This window comes from Periophthalmus magnuspinnatus, chromosome 21 (assembly GCF_009829125.3).
Source record: "Periophthalmus magnuspinnatus isolate fPerMag1 chromosome 21, fPerMag1.2.pri, whole genome shotgun sequence".
Lineage (NCBI taxonomy): Eukaryota > Metazoa > Chordata > Actinopteri > Gobiiformes > Gobiidae > Periophthalmus > Periophthalmus magnuspinnatus.
Window position 1 is genome coordinate 13,526,055 of NC_047146.1, and position 16,381 is coordinate 13,542,435.

The 16,381-nt window shown below is 38.8% G+C and overlaps 1 protein-coding gene across 4 annotated transcripts in view; it reads left to right on the top strand.

Annotated features, from left to right (window-relative positions):
* tanc1b (tetratricopeptide repeat, ankyrin repeat and coiled-coil containing 1b) overlaps positions 1-16,381 on the top strand; it is a 138,314-nt gene that overhangs the window by 73,644 nt on the left and 48,289 nt on the right. For all 4 annotated transcript variants that reach the window (XM_033987570.2, XM_033987571.2, XM_055230835.1 and 1 more), the window contains 2 exons: positions 418-607; positions 6,518-6,829. In XM_033987570.2, coding sequence (XP_033843461.1) covers positions 418-607; positions 6,518-6,829 — 502 coding nt within the window. The remainder of the gene's footprint in view (positions 1-417; positions 608-6,517; positions 6,830-16,381) is intronic.

Genomic DNA, 16,381 nt, shown 5'->3' on the forward strand with positions numbered 1-16,381 from the left:
AGTGATTGTCCTAGAGTGAGAGCCAAAGTTTAGTTTTTACCTTTAAAGACATATTTTTTATCTGCATTTGACCATGAGAACGCAAATTGAAGTTGGCTCAATAACCTGATTGTCCAATTAATGATACAAAATGAATATAATGAAAGTATTTCTTAAGATGAGTTCACAAATCAAATCATAGAAAGTTTAAAAGACAGGACATCAGGGCATCAGGTCAAACCTTGAGAACAAAATGTGCCTCTGGTCTAATAGTATTCACCAATGCACCTAAACCCACAACCAAAAGCACTTTGGCAGATTCAACAGAGCAATAAAACTACCTCGCTTCTAGTTCTTGTGAGTTGATATATTCCAAACAAACGCATCGTACTGCATTGTGCCTCTTCTCTTCTAACGTTCTGCTGTATTTCTTTACAGTGCTCAGTGACCAGCCAGGGGATCAGCCCCTGCTCCACCCTGACCAGCAGCACGGCGTCCCCCTGCACCGATAGCCCCTGCTCCACCCTCAACAGCACCACGGGCCAACCCCCCCTCAGCCGCTGCAGCCCCTGTGGCACCATCACCAGTCCTAGCTCCACACTCGAGAGCAAAGACAGCGGGATCATAGGTACACGTACACTACATATACACAGATCATGATGGACATAATCATGGCTCAATGATCATGTCCTCTACACTAAAACCAGATGGGACATATGGAAGGAGTGTGCAGAGGTTCGAGGGGGAACTGATGGATTTACAACGGGATATTACTCGCATCATGTTTTTGAATTGGAGGCATTTGTATGAAAGCTTTACGGCAATCCCCTAGGTCGTTTTAGTGGTTGTAAATAACAGAGGCATGGGAAGCAATAAAGGTGGTGCAGGTTAAGCCCGCTGTAGTTAATTTTCAGTCGGTGTAGTAGCAGACAAAAGATTGTAAATTGGGCGCGCATAACAAGGCAATTGACTGATGGATAGATGTGTGTACTGTCAATACTTTATATGTTATTATAAAACTCTTGTCACAACTTACTGAGACCAAAGTGAGGTTTTGCAGCGGCGGTAAAGCAACAAGTAGCATGCTAACCCACAATTATGATTATCCTGATTATCTGACTATAAAACTCACTTCAATTAAATGCAAACAGCACGCAGCAGCTTTATTTTGACCTCAAGAGCTTCTTATAGAATATATCTGGACGGGGGTAAGACAAATTTTGCTCAAACACATAGGACGTGCAAGGACATTAACAATTGCTCCACCTTGTTGCCAAAAAAAGCACAAAAAAAAAACAACCAAAAAACTGTACATTGTAAACCTGATTTTCCTGCTTTTAACAAGTACTTGTAAGGAAATTCCCAGACCACCTTGAAAATCCAAGGAATGCCGATGATGAGCCAAGTCACCTGCACGTTGAATAGAAAACAGGCTTAGATGAATTCTTATGGAAACAGCAGTATAGTGCGGAGGCCAAAACCAATGTTCATAATCTCCTCTCAGCTTTACACCAAATATTAGGAGACTCATTTTGAGGAGGAGATAAAAACAAAGAGAAAGTAGAGCTTTTGACCACTTCTTTGTAATTATATTGTAACATTTATCCCGTTCGAAGCAGGCTACAGAAGAGATGCCAGAGGTCTCGTGAGGTCATACTGTCTCTTTATATTTGTTTGTGATTTAAAGTTGTTTTATTGCTGGCTATGTTTAAATACACAAAATGTGATCTTTATCTGATTTCTGGAGTTCTCAGATTATGAAAAAGGCCACGTAAACAGTTACATCTGGTGTTAGTGATCAGATTCCTTTCTGATTGTTCACACCTGTGCTGGTTTTGACAAGGAAAATTGTGCAAAAAAAATGGCAAAATAATGTGGAAAAAAATAAAATGAAAGAAAATGTGAAAGATTTATCCTAAAATTCTTGTACTTTGAAAATAAATGTTCTGCTTGTAGCTTAGTGAGAAATGAAAGACCGTCACAAAAGTCACATATTTTTGTTATAGTTGTTGACAAGTTTTTGATGATGAAACCTGAATGAAACCCATGAAAAACACATGAAGAAAGTATCGTTCCCACGCTCAAATATAGCACATTTCTTACATTTATATACTTTTGCTTTAGAATTGGCTGTGCTGCTCTTCTTTTCGTTCCTTGTAACCACAGGCTTCGAGGTTAGGATTTGTCGTTCATTCTGTTCCTTCAGATATGACGTACACGTGTTCAAACCAAATATTTATTTTTACTGTATTTGTATTGCAATTTTGATTTATTCCCAAATGATTTTACAGGTTTTAATAGGCAATTATCCAATCAGAAAGCAGAACGAGTGCTGCACTTGCCTCCACTTGGGTTGCCAGAAATATGACAGGTTGCTATAACTAAATGGGCTCACTGTGTTATCATGTGTTCTCAGCAGGCAGCTAATGGCCTCTGTGGTTCAGTTACAGCTAGATCTGTTTTTGACACTAAGATATCCTGCTCGACAGTTTTTCTTGACTTTTTTTGACTGTGGTGGTACTGTTGTCAAGGAGAGCTAGTCAATTTCTTCCCCCATACATACATAAACATATACATACATGTTTTCTTTTGTGTGACCACCTCAAAACTGTCCCCCACACTAAATACAAAGTGCTACCAAATGTCAAGATGTCCTCACAGTGATTTCTTATTTGAGCCCCAGTTCAGCCTACAGCTACTCTTATTGACTTGAAGTGAAGCATCTCCTGGATCAGAAATCACTCGTGACGTTTTGACATAGCACTGTCTCTGCTGTAACAGACATTTGGACATCTGGGAGCTGACATGCTGCATAATGGGTTTAGCCATTGGCCACTCGCACGAGGGGCTAATCTGATATGAAGGATTCTAGTGATGGATGGAAAAGGCAATTGATTAGAGGACGGCATGAATTAGCTGTAGATTCTTGTAAACAACATCGTTATTGGGTTTGTATTGTGGTGTAAGGAAAGCAAGAACAGTATTTTCAGTGGACACAATGAATGGAATTAATTCACAATAAAAAAAGACATGTTTTGAAATATGGGCAGAACATTTTGGGTAACACTTTGGCATAACTAACCAAATAGAATGTTCTAAAACTAATTGATTTGCACATTTGTTGCGACTTTATTTGAGTTTTGGAATTTTTCTGTCAGTTTTGTGAGCCATTTAGTACCATTCATAACTGATTTGTTTGAACAAAAATTGTATCAATGAATCATTTTTGCCTGACATGAAAAAGACTATACAAGTGTTGTGTGTTATTGTAGTTACACAAATCATAGTGGTTTAAGCAATTAGGGTTCGAGCTAGGAACAAAAGCTACTTTTTTACCACCGAAACCTAGTAAATCCCAAAAAATACTATTGTGAATTATACCAGTATCAAAACTAGATGCTTATTGTTACTGAAATAATTACATGGTAGTATTGAAGACACTAAATTCTGTTGTCTTCAAAAGTGTGTATTTTACTGTTGTGGTATGGAAAATGGCATCAACTATATCAAGTCTTTTCCTTAGTACACCATCTTATTTAAGAAATTTCAAATCATGACATGAGCTGCCTATTTTTTTCCATGTCAGTTATCACTTAATATTATTTTGGTTGGTATTTTTTAAAAGTACAGATCTACCCAATTCTTCTACCAGATATTATTTGCATATACATTTGAACATAAATGATCAGTGTCCATCTCTACCAAGATGAACCAAGTAGTCCTTTTGTCCTTTTTGCTCAACATTACTGTTAGAACTATTTTGATTTTAAGGAATAGACTCAATATCTGATACCACAATAACAAAAAAGCGCACTTATTTAGAGAATATAATGTCATTTTCAACATTAAATCATAGTACTTTTTTATATTACCACATGGCCTTATATCTGTGTAATCCCTCAGTCTTTCAGGTAGGTTCCATAGTGGTCCATGGGCGTATACTAGTCTATTCTATCTGGTCTTATGCTATTCAGGAAAGGTTCATTTCTGTCCTGTGAATGTGACTTTTCTAGTATCAATACTTGCTCGAAGTGAGTGTCTAGTTTTGATACAACTTTAAGTATTGATTAGTATCTGATTTTCTATATTCTTGACAACCCTTTTCTATATAAGCCTGTATCTGAGTTATGATCTGCCTGGAGACTGAACAGACAGAGTGCAGAGCAGAATAAAGACACAGTGGCCCCCAGCTCGGATTAGTATTACACTGCAGTCTACATCGCCAGTGACATCATTGATCACTAGGATTCAGTTATTTGTTTCCCTTGATATCTTAGCTCCACTACTTGTAAATAATTTATTCATTCTCTGACACGCTATCTCCCAGGCCTGCATGAAATAAGTGTTGTTTTTATGCCACGTTATTTCAAATATGTAGAGTTTTTGTTTTGCTTTTGCCACCCAGAGCATGGCGGAGAATAAAAGGAATGTTTTGTCCACGAGTCAAGCATACGTGACTATAATTAATGCGGGGCACTGTTTGAAGTTTGCCGAACACTCATTTGACTTTGTTCTGCATTGCTAGACCTGCGTAGCGGAGTCTGTGGAGTGGCTTACCGGTTTAAAGAATTACTCCCAAGGGTGGCTTTTTCAGTGGGTGCTTTGAGGGAACAGCCTAAGCAATGATCATCACAAGGACAGAGTGGAATAACGACGTTTTGAAGCTTAGAATACATAGAAAGTGCTCCATATTGAATATAATATTTGGAGAGCGTCGAAGTCACAAAAACCGGATACGTTTTAGGATGAAATTGAAAGTGATGATGCAACTAGCAGCGGTGTTATGAAATTGCTGTCAGTGGGGCGGCGTGCAAACAGAGCCAGCTGGGCAGTTCCACTTCAGATACCAGCTATCAGATTTGACTTTTCATTGTTGAGTTAGCTATGAAAAAAGGATCGCAAGAATTTGATAAGGAAATATCAAATGTTGTTATCAAATCTAATTTTTTTCATTGCCTTAACATAACCCCGTACTCCTAAAGAATACATAACAACTTTGCCAAACTCACTTTTTTCTTTTATATATTTACAATGTGTGTCTTTCCATATTTCCATATTCCAGCCTGCTTCCTGATTGTCTCCATGGTCATGCTTTTACATATATCCCACAGTATAGCATTAATATGTATCAATTGCAGTGTTTGGATTGCACAAAAATAAAAAATAAAAACACCTAGAAAAATATGCTATCTGTGCCTGGGCTTGCCTCTCCAGAGACCTGAGCTATAACTTAGTCATGTGGCACCACTTGCTTGTCTCCATGAACATATATAAGTTTAATGCCATTCTGTGGAACATTTTTGGCAAAGCAATAACATCTCCATGACGACAGGCAGGTGACGGAGCCTTCATGAGTAAATAGTACCAGTTGGAAATGATACGTTGGACTGCAAATGACTTTTAACTGATGTTGATATTGTAATTCATGTATATTCAAACTAATCCCGTTCTGTGTATTTGAGTCTGTGCTAAATACCAATCATAAGAAGCTAGAACAATAGATCTCCGGAGGTTAATTGCCTAAACCTGTCACATTTTTCGAGCTATGCAAAGCAGACAGATAAGACTGACAAATCCAAGTGTTGATTAGCTCATTGAGGAATGCAGCCTTCAGAGTTCAGTTACACCTCCCAACGTGCGCAGCTAATGAGGACTGATGAATGGATAAAACACTTTCTTGGCACATTCCTCCTTTTGCTAATTGAAGAAATAATTGTCTTTTTTATTGGGTTCTAGTCTACAAGTTTACAATTACTGCTACAATTTAGCCTTAGCAACCGAAGTTTAAACAGGTGCTTTTGCATTAACAAAACTAGTATGTACACAGTGACTTTAGTACATTAACCCTCAGGCTTCACATTAAAAAAGTGGCACTTAGGTCCCTAAAGACCAATTATACACTCACAGAAAAATCAATACAACTTTAGCCCAACTTTAACTTTTTAACTGCCAGTTAAAGTAAGATTTCACAAAGGGAAGCCAAGGTATAATGAGGTACATTTTTAAGTATCCAAGGAAGATTTGAGTTTGTGCAAAATTTGAAGTTTGTGGCATTTTTAGTTGTTGTGTACTATCAGTTTTTAAATGTCCTTCCCATTGATTATAATGGGGTCTTCTAAAAGGAACCTTTATTTTTAAATATTTTAATAACAATGAAACATACTTTATTCATTTTTACAGTTACCACTAAAATCTGTCTTTTTACTCTTTACTGGCATACTTTTGAAATGTTGGATATTTTACAATTAATTATAATGGGCCCTCTTGAGGGGAGCCTGTCGCATTTGACAGAAAAATGTTGCAGATTTTAACTGCACATATCTTTTGATCCACAGCAGACAGACACATGCTGTTTTTTTACTGAGAACTAGAGACTTCAAGCTTTCCGACAAGCCCACAACTCTCAACACAAACACAAGCTTTGTTATAAGGCCTCAAAGTTACATGAAATTAAACCGTTATCATCTGGGACAAGTGATGCAAGGTTTACACAACAGCTCATATTTTCAAATGTGCTAATCCTGATATCTCCTTGCAGCCACCATCACAAGCTCGTCAGAGAACGATGATCGCAGCGGCTCGAGCCTTGAGTGGAGTAAAGATGGCAGCCTGAGGGGGAGCATCCGAAATGGGCTGGGACAGAGCGTACGGGGAGAGACCTGCTCCCCTGTGGCCGAGGAAGACTCCAACAGCAGCACCCCCCATGACACGCCGTCCAGAACAGAGCCCAGCACGTCTACGGGAGGGGCGGGACCATCGCACCCACCCACCAATCACTCGCCAGAGGGACCCGTCACTTACCCCGCCCACACTTCCTCTCTCATGATGCCAAGGCCAAACTCAGTCGCAGGTAAGAAGATGCAACATGCTTTTAATGTTTTTGCTGAAACAGTGTGGTGCTTAAAGGGGTACTATGTAACTTTTCTGAAAGGGTCTGCCACTACTGGTCCCCATGACGATGTTATTGCTTTGAGATGTTCTGATGTTTGGCTTTAACTAACTAACTAACTTTAATCTGTCTTGCATTTATTATTATTACAGGTGTTTTTATTTCTCAAAAATATAATGAATGAAATAAATTCTTATTGTGAGTGAGGCCACCTCTCCACAGATCTGAAGAGTAACTTGCCTTGTTCTTGTCGCATGCTTGTAGATAAGTTTAATGCCAAACTATGGAACATCCAGGCAAATAGCATTTCCATGGAGACAAGCAGCTGGCAGACCCTCTATAACTCTACTACTTCTTGGCAGACAAGTAGTTTTTTAGACAGTTTTCAGTTCAGTATTTGATTTTGAAGTCTATAACAATTATGGTTTATAATTTAGTATCAGTCGCTTAAGGCAAAACGTCTCATTAAAAAAAAAAAAAAAAACAAGTACGTGTTCGTATGTATGTGTGTAAGTATGTGTATAATGCCTGAATAGCGGGCTAGTCTTTTGGTTGAATAAAAATAAATACTGTCTGGATCATGAAATATATAAAAGATACTAACAATTGCGATTTTGTAGGATTGTGTTCAAAGTTCACATTTTAAACAAATCCAGAATAAATGACAAAAAGACTGAAATATGAACTGCCAAACTAATACAAGAATCACATGTTTGTACAGATCTAAACTAGAGGGTTAGCGGTTTCTATGCATAAAACAGGATATTTTGGTGTTTGTTGATTAAATGATGGTACTTCAAAAATTGTCTTGTGATTTGTGCTAATTGCATCCATTGAAATTGCAATTTCTATTGTGATAAATCTTGCAGTACGTTGTTTGGAGATTGTAGAGATGTTTGATACAGTTGGAATTTCAGATATACTTATAGTTGCATTTGGCACACACTTGTAAAAGATGAGCTAATGTTTTCACCTTTTTTTGAGTTCAGTATAGAAACCAAAATGTCTTCTTCTTCTTCTGCTAGTGTTCATTGCATCATTATACCTCCAGTGTGGCACCATTCTACACACACTGCTACTTCACTTTTGTAAATGGCATAACACCCACATGCTAATTCCTTCTCTTCACCTCACAGTTCCTATAGAAACCTGTATAACCTTTTACATTTCAGATATTTGGTGAACTTAACTTTTTACATTCCTCCTACTTAAGAATTTATATGAATCTGTCAGTGTCATGCCAATTACTGCGTGTGACTTGAGGCCCCTTCATCTGGGTGAGTGGCACTACCTGTCACTACGAGATTGTATGACATAACTAGCCGCGGGCTGGCAACTAACTTGTCATCCACTGTCTGAGCAAACGACACCTCAGTGTGGAGTTAGAGATATACAGTAGTGGTAGTGTGAAAATTTATGGTCAGGAGATTGCCAAAGAAGTAGATTGCAGTGGATTTTATAATAACGAAACACCTGTACATAATTGAATAAATGCGAAAAAATAATGCAATGCTTTCCTGACATGTAGTATGGCATAACACCTTCATGGAGCTTTAAACATATTTAAAATGGGGCTAACATTAACAAAGATGACAAGAGATGATGAACCAGGTCATGAGTTTCACCTCCCTGTTCAAAAGATACGATATTTAGCTTAAAATTGTTCATCGCAACGGCATCAGTCCCAATTATACATGATTCTGAAACCCATGGATACCAGATCTATCTCACTAAAGCAGGACTGAACTACAAAACCTAACCTCGAATCGAAAGTACTCTTGACTATACACAGAAGAACCCCGTGTACTCCCTGCGGTACCTACACCCCAGTTTGAGAAGCTCTGGATTAAGCAGCTGTTGTACATTGTGCTTCCATGTTGGAGCCACTGTCTGCCTGATCCGTTCTGCATTCCTGCCTGCTCCGCTCCTGCACACAGCTGTCACACTTGTGGATAACCCCGCCCCTTTAGCCCACTTTCTTTCAACCAGTTTTGATTGTGTCGTTTGGGGCCCATGCACTTAACCGCCCCTCTGTTTTTCCTACCGACCCGGGCCCTTGTTGTTGTAACTCAGCATCAGATCTGCCTGTAAAACTTCTGCAGACGTGTTGTACCAAGTTGAAAGGAGGTTTTGCGAGTGATTAAAAGAATATATATTGAATTAGACCCTAAAGATTGTACCATTGTACCGTCTGCTGTTGACCGTCACTCCTCTAAAGAAGAAAATATAAAGCCATAGTTCTATTAAGCCCTGCAAATTGGATGATTTGAACTTTATATACAAATAACATAAGTATTAAGTCATAAAAGGTTTCAAGGTTTGGAGAAAATGAACAGTTATAATGTTAAATGAACTGTAAGATTTCGATTTCCTTTTAAATTCCATGTACATAACTGTGACCTCAGATACAAGGTAAACATGTTCAAATCAAATATAACTCTCACTAGTAACAATGGTGATGCTGAAATATTCTTAATTGCAAAAACGTTGGACATAGTGGCCAAGTCGTTTGTTATAATTTGGTGTTTTGATTCCAAAGATGATTATCCAATCAGAAAGCAGAATAAGCCTCATTTGGGTTGACAGTTGCAGTGCTGAAATCTATCCAATTCATATCAGAGTCCTTTCAAACCAAAAAGGGCGATCTGATCTGAATTGTCACTACCTAAAGTCTAAGGTTTTACAGAAGGTTGTGCATGACCAACTTCAGACTTACCTTAATCTGAACGAAATTGGTGAAAAATCTGGTTTTAAATCCCAGCACAGTACCGAAACAGCTCTTTTAAAAGTTTTTAATGACCTGCTTTTAGCTTTTGACTCTGGGAAATCCACAGTTCTTTTGCCTTTAGACTTATCAGCTGCCATTGACGCGGTGGATCACAGCATCCTTCTGTCGTCCCGCCTGGAGACACGTGGGGCATTAAGGGTACAGCACTGTGTTGGTTTCAATCTGTCACATAGCCAGACCACAATTAAAGCTCTGCAGGACTGTTTCGGGGATTTTTAAGCACTTTTCACAACTTTCAGAGACCAGAGCCTTCACAATAATTCTAACAACATCTAGCATGCTAACAGCGCACTTCCTGATGGACAAAAATTGGGTATAGAGCCATTAAAAAATCCATTTATCCATATGTGCATTCACGTGGAAAGCCTGTAGAGTCGTGTGCAAGTGGCTCCTGCGTTCATCTGATGTCGTAGACGTGCAGTACTGCTCTGGGGGGACCTGCTGAATTCACACCTCACTGTACTAAGCCGGGGCGTGACATCAAGGCCAGGGTGACATGACTTCATTATGGTCCACAGCACACAGTAGCAGACATGTAAAGACCGGGGAATGCTGTTCATTTTATTATATGTACAGATTTTTTCTTTGTTGTGTGAAATGGTCAGAATAGCAGTAGTAGATAAGTGGACATTTTGGAACAATTACCAATCATAGTAATAGTAAAAGACATAGTAGCAGTAGACTAGTAATCACTTTGAGGAGAACTTTTATATTAAAACTTGCACTATAATGCTGGCCTAAGTCATAATAGTTAGCCAATTGTGACTGAAATGGCATCTGGCTTAAAAACCTACCAAATCACCTTACAATTCGTTACCCGGGAGCTACAGAAAGAGCTATTGTCCCATTGGCTATGAATTCAAACTTAAATACTGACATGTACCTCAATTCTTCCCTGGAACTACACCCCAGGCGCGTCACGTTCGGATTAGTGTTGAAATTGTGATGGATACGAGTTTCCCAGCTGCAGTGCTAGCATACGCCAATCCAGATTTCATCCCGTTTCACAGTACACTATATTGTAACTCCGCTTGACAGCTGAAGTGGTCACACAAAGCACTGGTTTTCTGTTTTCTGTCTTCTCTGTTTAAAGCCAATCAACAGGTGTGTAGCAGGGGCCCCTACAATGTTAGCTATGTCTGCAAAAGGAATGTCCAAGCCTAAAGTGTCATTTGCACCGGCCTGGTAAACATGCTGTCTCCTGGGGACCGGCGGGCGCTGGGGGACCCCCGTTATGGAACTTTGAAGTGGGGCATGTGTTGAAGCATGTTGTGTTGCACACATGTGGGCAAGTGCAGCTGTGAATGTGGATAAACAGCAGGTTATGTTTGTGAGACTCTCTTGTATTATGGGTAGGGCTGAATTCATTCATTTTTCTATAGTCAGTGTGTGTTTTATGTTGTAACAGAATTGGATTATCTAATATTTTCATCTTTAATAATGGGTTTGCAGCCAATATGCGACAGCATACTTAACATTAAATTGTAGCAAAGCATAATGTTTTGCTACAGTTTATAAAAATATGTACATAAGATTTACAAGTATTTTTACTACATAAGAAGTATGTAGTAAAAATACTACAGTTGTTGTGTCCCTAGGCAAGACACTACACCCTTATAAGACAATGTGGGGGCTTGTGGCTGTTGCATTACACGATGTTATTGTGCATAATAATAATCATGGAAGTTTAAAATGATCTAGAATATGATTGAAAGAGATGGTGTCGTATTGATTTCAGTGGCCTGTGCTCATTGGTGCATTTTTCTTCACTACAGGCTGGCGTCGCCTGCTGTGTGACGACAGTTCTGACTAATCAGCACCATAGCTGCTGCAGCGGAGCGAGCATGGGTCCAGATCACGGCTAGGCAGTATCTTACAGAGCTTACTTTTAGGCATGTTGAAAGATTAGTGTTGTGAAAATGGAGAAGATCTCCTTCAAACTCTGACCTCTGAAAGCTGCAGGTCCCTGTCAGCTGACAGTGGGTTGTTTGATTTCACTAAAAATACATTTCGCTCTATGGGAGAATTCTGTTGACTGTTGCCTGACTGTTGCAGTTCCTATGTACTGGCCACTAATCAAACTGGCGTCAGCAGAGAGGGGGTTTATCCAGGCCATATTATAGATCCATGATAATAATATGTGTGGCCTTGTCCTGTCCGCTGTGTCCAGGACTCCACAGACTGTGTGGACTCTGTACAGTACAGTCTGTAAAACTCGAGTTGGAAACTTGATGACTGAACTGTGCCACTGCAATGCAGTGCTCTAACCTCCAACTAACTCCACTATAACACATGCTGAGGTTTGAGTTTCCAAGTTTACATTTCACTATTTTTTTTTACTTTAGTCATGTAGAGTAGCATTGATTTGTAGCTTGTACACAGTGGTGCTCTGCCAGCAAAGTAATATTATATAAAATCCATCTTAAGTATACAAACTGAGAGATAATATTCTCCATACAAGTTAACCAAGGACAGACATATATTTTAGATGTTTATATGTCCATTCACCCCTGTGCTAGTACTAGTAATAGTAAAAAGTACAAGCGAATAAAAAATAACAATGTGCAGTACAAAAGAAAAGTGATTTTATATAACAAATTCACTTTCCTTTTGTACTGCACATTGCGTTCTTTCTAATAGCACTTTCTATTTGTTGTACCTCCTTTGTAATCAATCTTGAACCGAGTGGGAAATCCAATGTATAGGAATTGAAAATAACTTGCCGGTTTAAAATTTTCAGCCTTTAAAAAGTTGTATGCACCCAATTAAACTTGTTCGCTTTTAGGAAAGGATCTTGTAATGAATTCACTCTGTGAGCGTCAAAGCAAATCCCCCAATACACTTTCTCTCACTGCTGGCCGCTGATAATTCTGTTTGAACCATTCAGGATTTAAACTCTTTCGACGTGTTTTTACGCCCAATCAGACCACGACTCCCTCCATCACAGGGGGAATACTGCAAACTCCAGTGCTTTTATAAAATGTATATCATAATAGTCATGGTAGCAGTAGTAATAGTAGTAATAATAGTAATAGTAGTAATAGTTATAGTAGCAATAATAGTAGCAATATTTATAGTCATAGCAGTAATAGTAGTGGTAATAGTTATAGTCGTAGTAGTAATTGAAGTAGCAGTAACAATTATAGTCTTAGTAGTAATTGTAGTAATAGTAATAGTTATAGTAGTAGTAATAGTAATTGTAGTAGTAGCAATAGGCATAGTCATAGTAGTAATAGTAGTAGTAATTGTAGTAGTAATAGTTATAGTCATAGTAGTAATAGTAGTAATAGTTATAGTCATAGTAGTAATAGTAATTGTAGTAGTAGTAATAGTTATAGTCGTAGTAGTAATTGAAATGGTAGTAATAGTTACAATCGTAGTAGTAATAGTTATTGTCATAGTAGTAATCGTAGTAGTAATAGTTATAGCCATAGTAGTAATTGTAGTAGTAGTAATAGTTATAGTCGTAGTTGTAATAGGTGCAGTAGTAATAATAGTTGTAATAGTAATTGTAGTAGTGATAGTAAAAATAGTACTAATAGTTGTTGTAGTGGTTGTAGTAGTTCTAAGACTTCTAAAATGGAAGTGTTAAATAAAATAGAATGTAAATGTACTCTCTGCATACAAGATAAACATTGTATATTCATTTGAAAACTTGCACTCCAATGCCACCCACACTTACAGTAGCCAATGATGACTGGAATGGCATCTGGCGTAAAGAAAACTTGAAAAAATCACCATGCACCTGGTTAACTGGGAGCAGCAGAAAGAGAATTAAAAGTTCCATATTGAGTTGTAGCTCGAGCCTTATAAGATCTGCTTCCGATTCTACAAATTGAAATAAAACCTGTAACTAGATCGGACCACGGCTGCCTCTATCGCAGGGGAGATAACGCAAACACAACTGCGTTTTTATTTATTTTCCTCCATGGAAAATTCACTCTGACATCTGTTAAAAGGTCCATTTCGGAGAGGAGCCGGCACATCTAGGACTCAGCGGGGAGCTAGGAGGAAAGTCGGAACGCAGATCAATCGGGCGCGTTTTGGAGTGGCGCGCAGTGGTACTCCTTACACATACAAGCAGAACTAACAGAAAGAGGGATGACACACGTCCAATCTCACAGGGGCAGTGCGGTGGACCGGATCCCCCGCGGAGTTAGCTAAGATGGACAGAGACGAGCAGTTATATAATGTCACTTGAAGAGACAGACAGTGTTTTATAGAGATGTTGGACGACTTGCTCTTGGGAATGGACTACAGCAGTGATTTTTGGATTCTGGTATGACACGTTTTTCTTCTTATCGTTTTGAAGCAGAACAGTTTTTAGATATGTGACAATGGTTTCTAGTTTAGTTTAGATTAGACAGATTATGATAAATGTTATGTTCTTATTAAAAAGTAATTGCCTGGCGAATCCAGAATAATATCGCTCTGTTTGTATTTCTTAAATGGAGAGATATCTGGTTCCCACGCCCTCTGTCGTGTCTTGGGCCAGAACCAAACATGATCGTGGAATCGGATGTGTTTTTTTCAGTGGCACATGTGAAATGTTTGGTGATTGTTCACCACTACTACTACTGCAACCACTACTACTACAATTACTACTGCTACTACTGCAACCACTACTACTACAATTATTACTACAGTTACTACTACTACAACCACTACTACTACAATTACTACTACTACTACTACCACCACTACCACTACTACCATTTTATAAAGATAGACCCACTGCTCCCATTACTACTACTGTGTCGTAACGGTGGGTGTAGCGGACCAAAGAGTGCAGACTCTGGGAATATTTACAGTGTTTATTGTATAGATGGAGACAAAATACAAAACTGAGGGTTGATCTGATGGTGAGCGGGAAGCCAGGAGCGGGCCAGGATCCAGGAACGTGAAGTGCAGGGAAAAAACAAGACAGTACCAGGGCTGAGAAGCAGGGTCGGAGCAGGGCTGAAGGCACACATAAGATCCGGCACCAAAACACAGATAATCCAGAACGGAACAGGGTGAAGCAACACAGGCACGACAGGAACACAGGAATGACAGGCATGAAGAGACGATGACGATCTCGCACTGAGTGTCTTCTCCCAGCTCCTCTTATCCACGGCAGGTGTGGTGATTAGCCAGATGGACAGCAGGTGCGCGCGGGAGGAGCCGAGAGCTCCGCCCAGCTCCCGGTACAGACAGCTGAGGGAGGGGGAAGAGCACACAGGGAGACGAAACAGGAACAGAAATACACACATCATGACATACTGCTACTATTTCTCGACCACTTTTCACAAATATATATTTGACACATTTGACACAAGACCAACTTTTATCTCACACAAAATAGTCACATTTCTTCCCCCAAATTCCAAATTCAGTTTGAACATTAATCTCAATGTGTAAGTAAGTACTATTTTTTATTTGTGCGTATTGTAGACATACACATACTTGCGGCCGTGGTATCAGGTCTTTGTGGAATACGTATAGAGCCATTAAGTTTTTATGTTATTTCTGTGAGAAGTCAAAGTTAAACTCCTCCTCTCTGTATTATTTTACCCCTCGCTTGAACCTCTACCTCTACTTGCTACTACTGCCAACATACAGTACAATGACACATGATGGTGATGGACGAGCTGATGGCACACAAGGGCAGTCTCTCTTCCAGCAGTCTGCCCCAGGACAGCTGTGGCTACAAGTCTGTATGTAGTGACTGGATTGTGTAGAAAATTGTAAAGCAGCTTTGACCGTCTTGGGGATATTATTGCAGTTCTTTTAATATCCTTTTTACTCAATCACTTCATTTATAATAGAATAAAAAAGTACTTTAATATACTAGTGAAATAATCTTGGACTTTTTTAACATATTTTTTAAAAAGTAAGTGTAGTGTTAATGCAATATATTTAGTTAGTTGTGATATCGATTATTACAATATCAATACTTTTATGATATACTGTGCTTTCTACTTTATGTAATGCAGACTATATAGAACCAAATGCAGTTCAATCACTCCTGTATTTAAATATAAGTTAACATTTCAACCTTTCAAAACTGTCACTTCATTGCAAAGGTTATTGGGGATAACAATGACACTGCATTTACGAAAGGCCAAAAGTGTTCAGGCCTGGGAGTCAAGTCTGTCTGATAAGAAGGTTTTGTTTGGACTGCTGGAGCTCTGCACCTCTGCCTATTGTCATGCTTTCAAAGGTTAGATACGCCCAAGGAAAAGAACGAATATTTTCATCAGAATATGGCCCGACGAATGCTTCAAACAGGGCAGACTTCAAGGTATTATGTGCAAGTTTCATCAGCACGGAACTCAGAACATTACAGAAGACGGGAACACTGAGAGGTGCTGCAAAATGGCACAAAATGTCATTATCTACGGCAAGAGAGGGGAGACATTATCAAGTGTCATCAACGTTTTTGGAAATTCAGTTTGTACATTTAGTGAAGGAATAACAAAGATGACAAAAGGGTAACCATTATCGCTCTAAGTGCAAATTTGGGCTTTTGAGGTTTTGGATTTAACGTGTGAATTGTCAGTTTTCAAATTAGTACGGTTATGACAGATTCAAAACACACATAAGGGTCATAAACAGGTCATATTCGGTGCGGTGATTAAATTGATTTTTTTCGTTGTAGGAGAAATTCAACCAAGGCACAAAGTGATTAGTTTTAAACATATTACCAATGTATGTAAATATATAAGTTTTCAGTTATGTGCTTA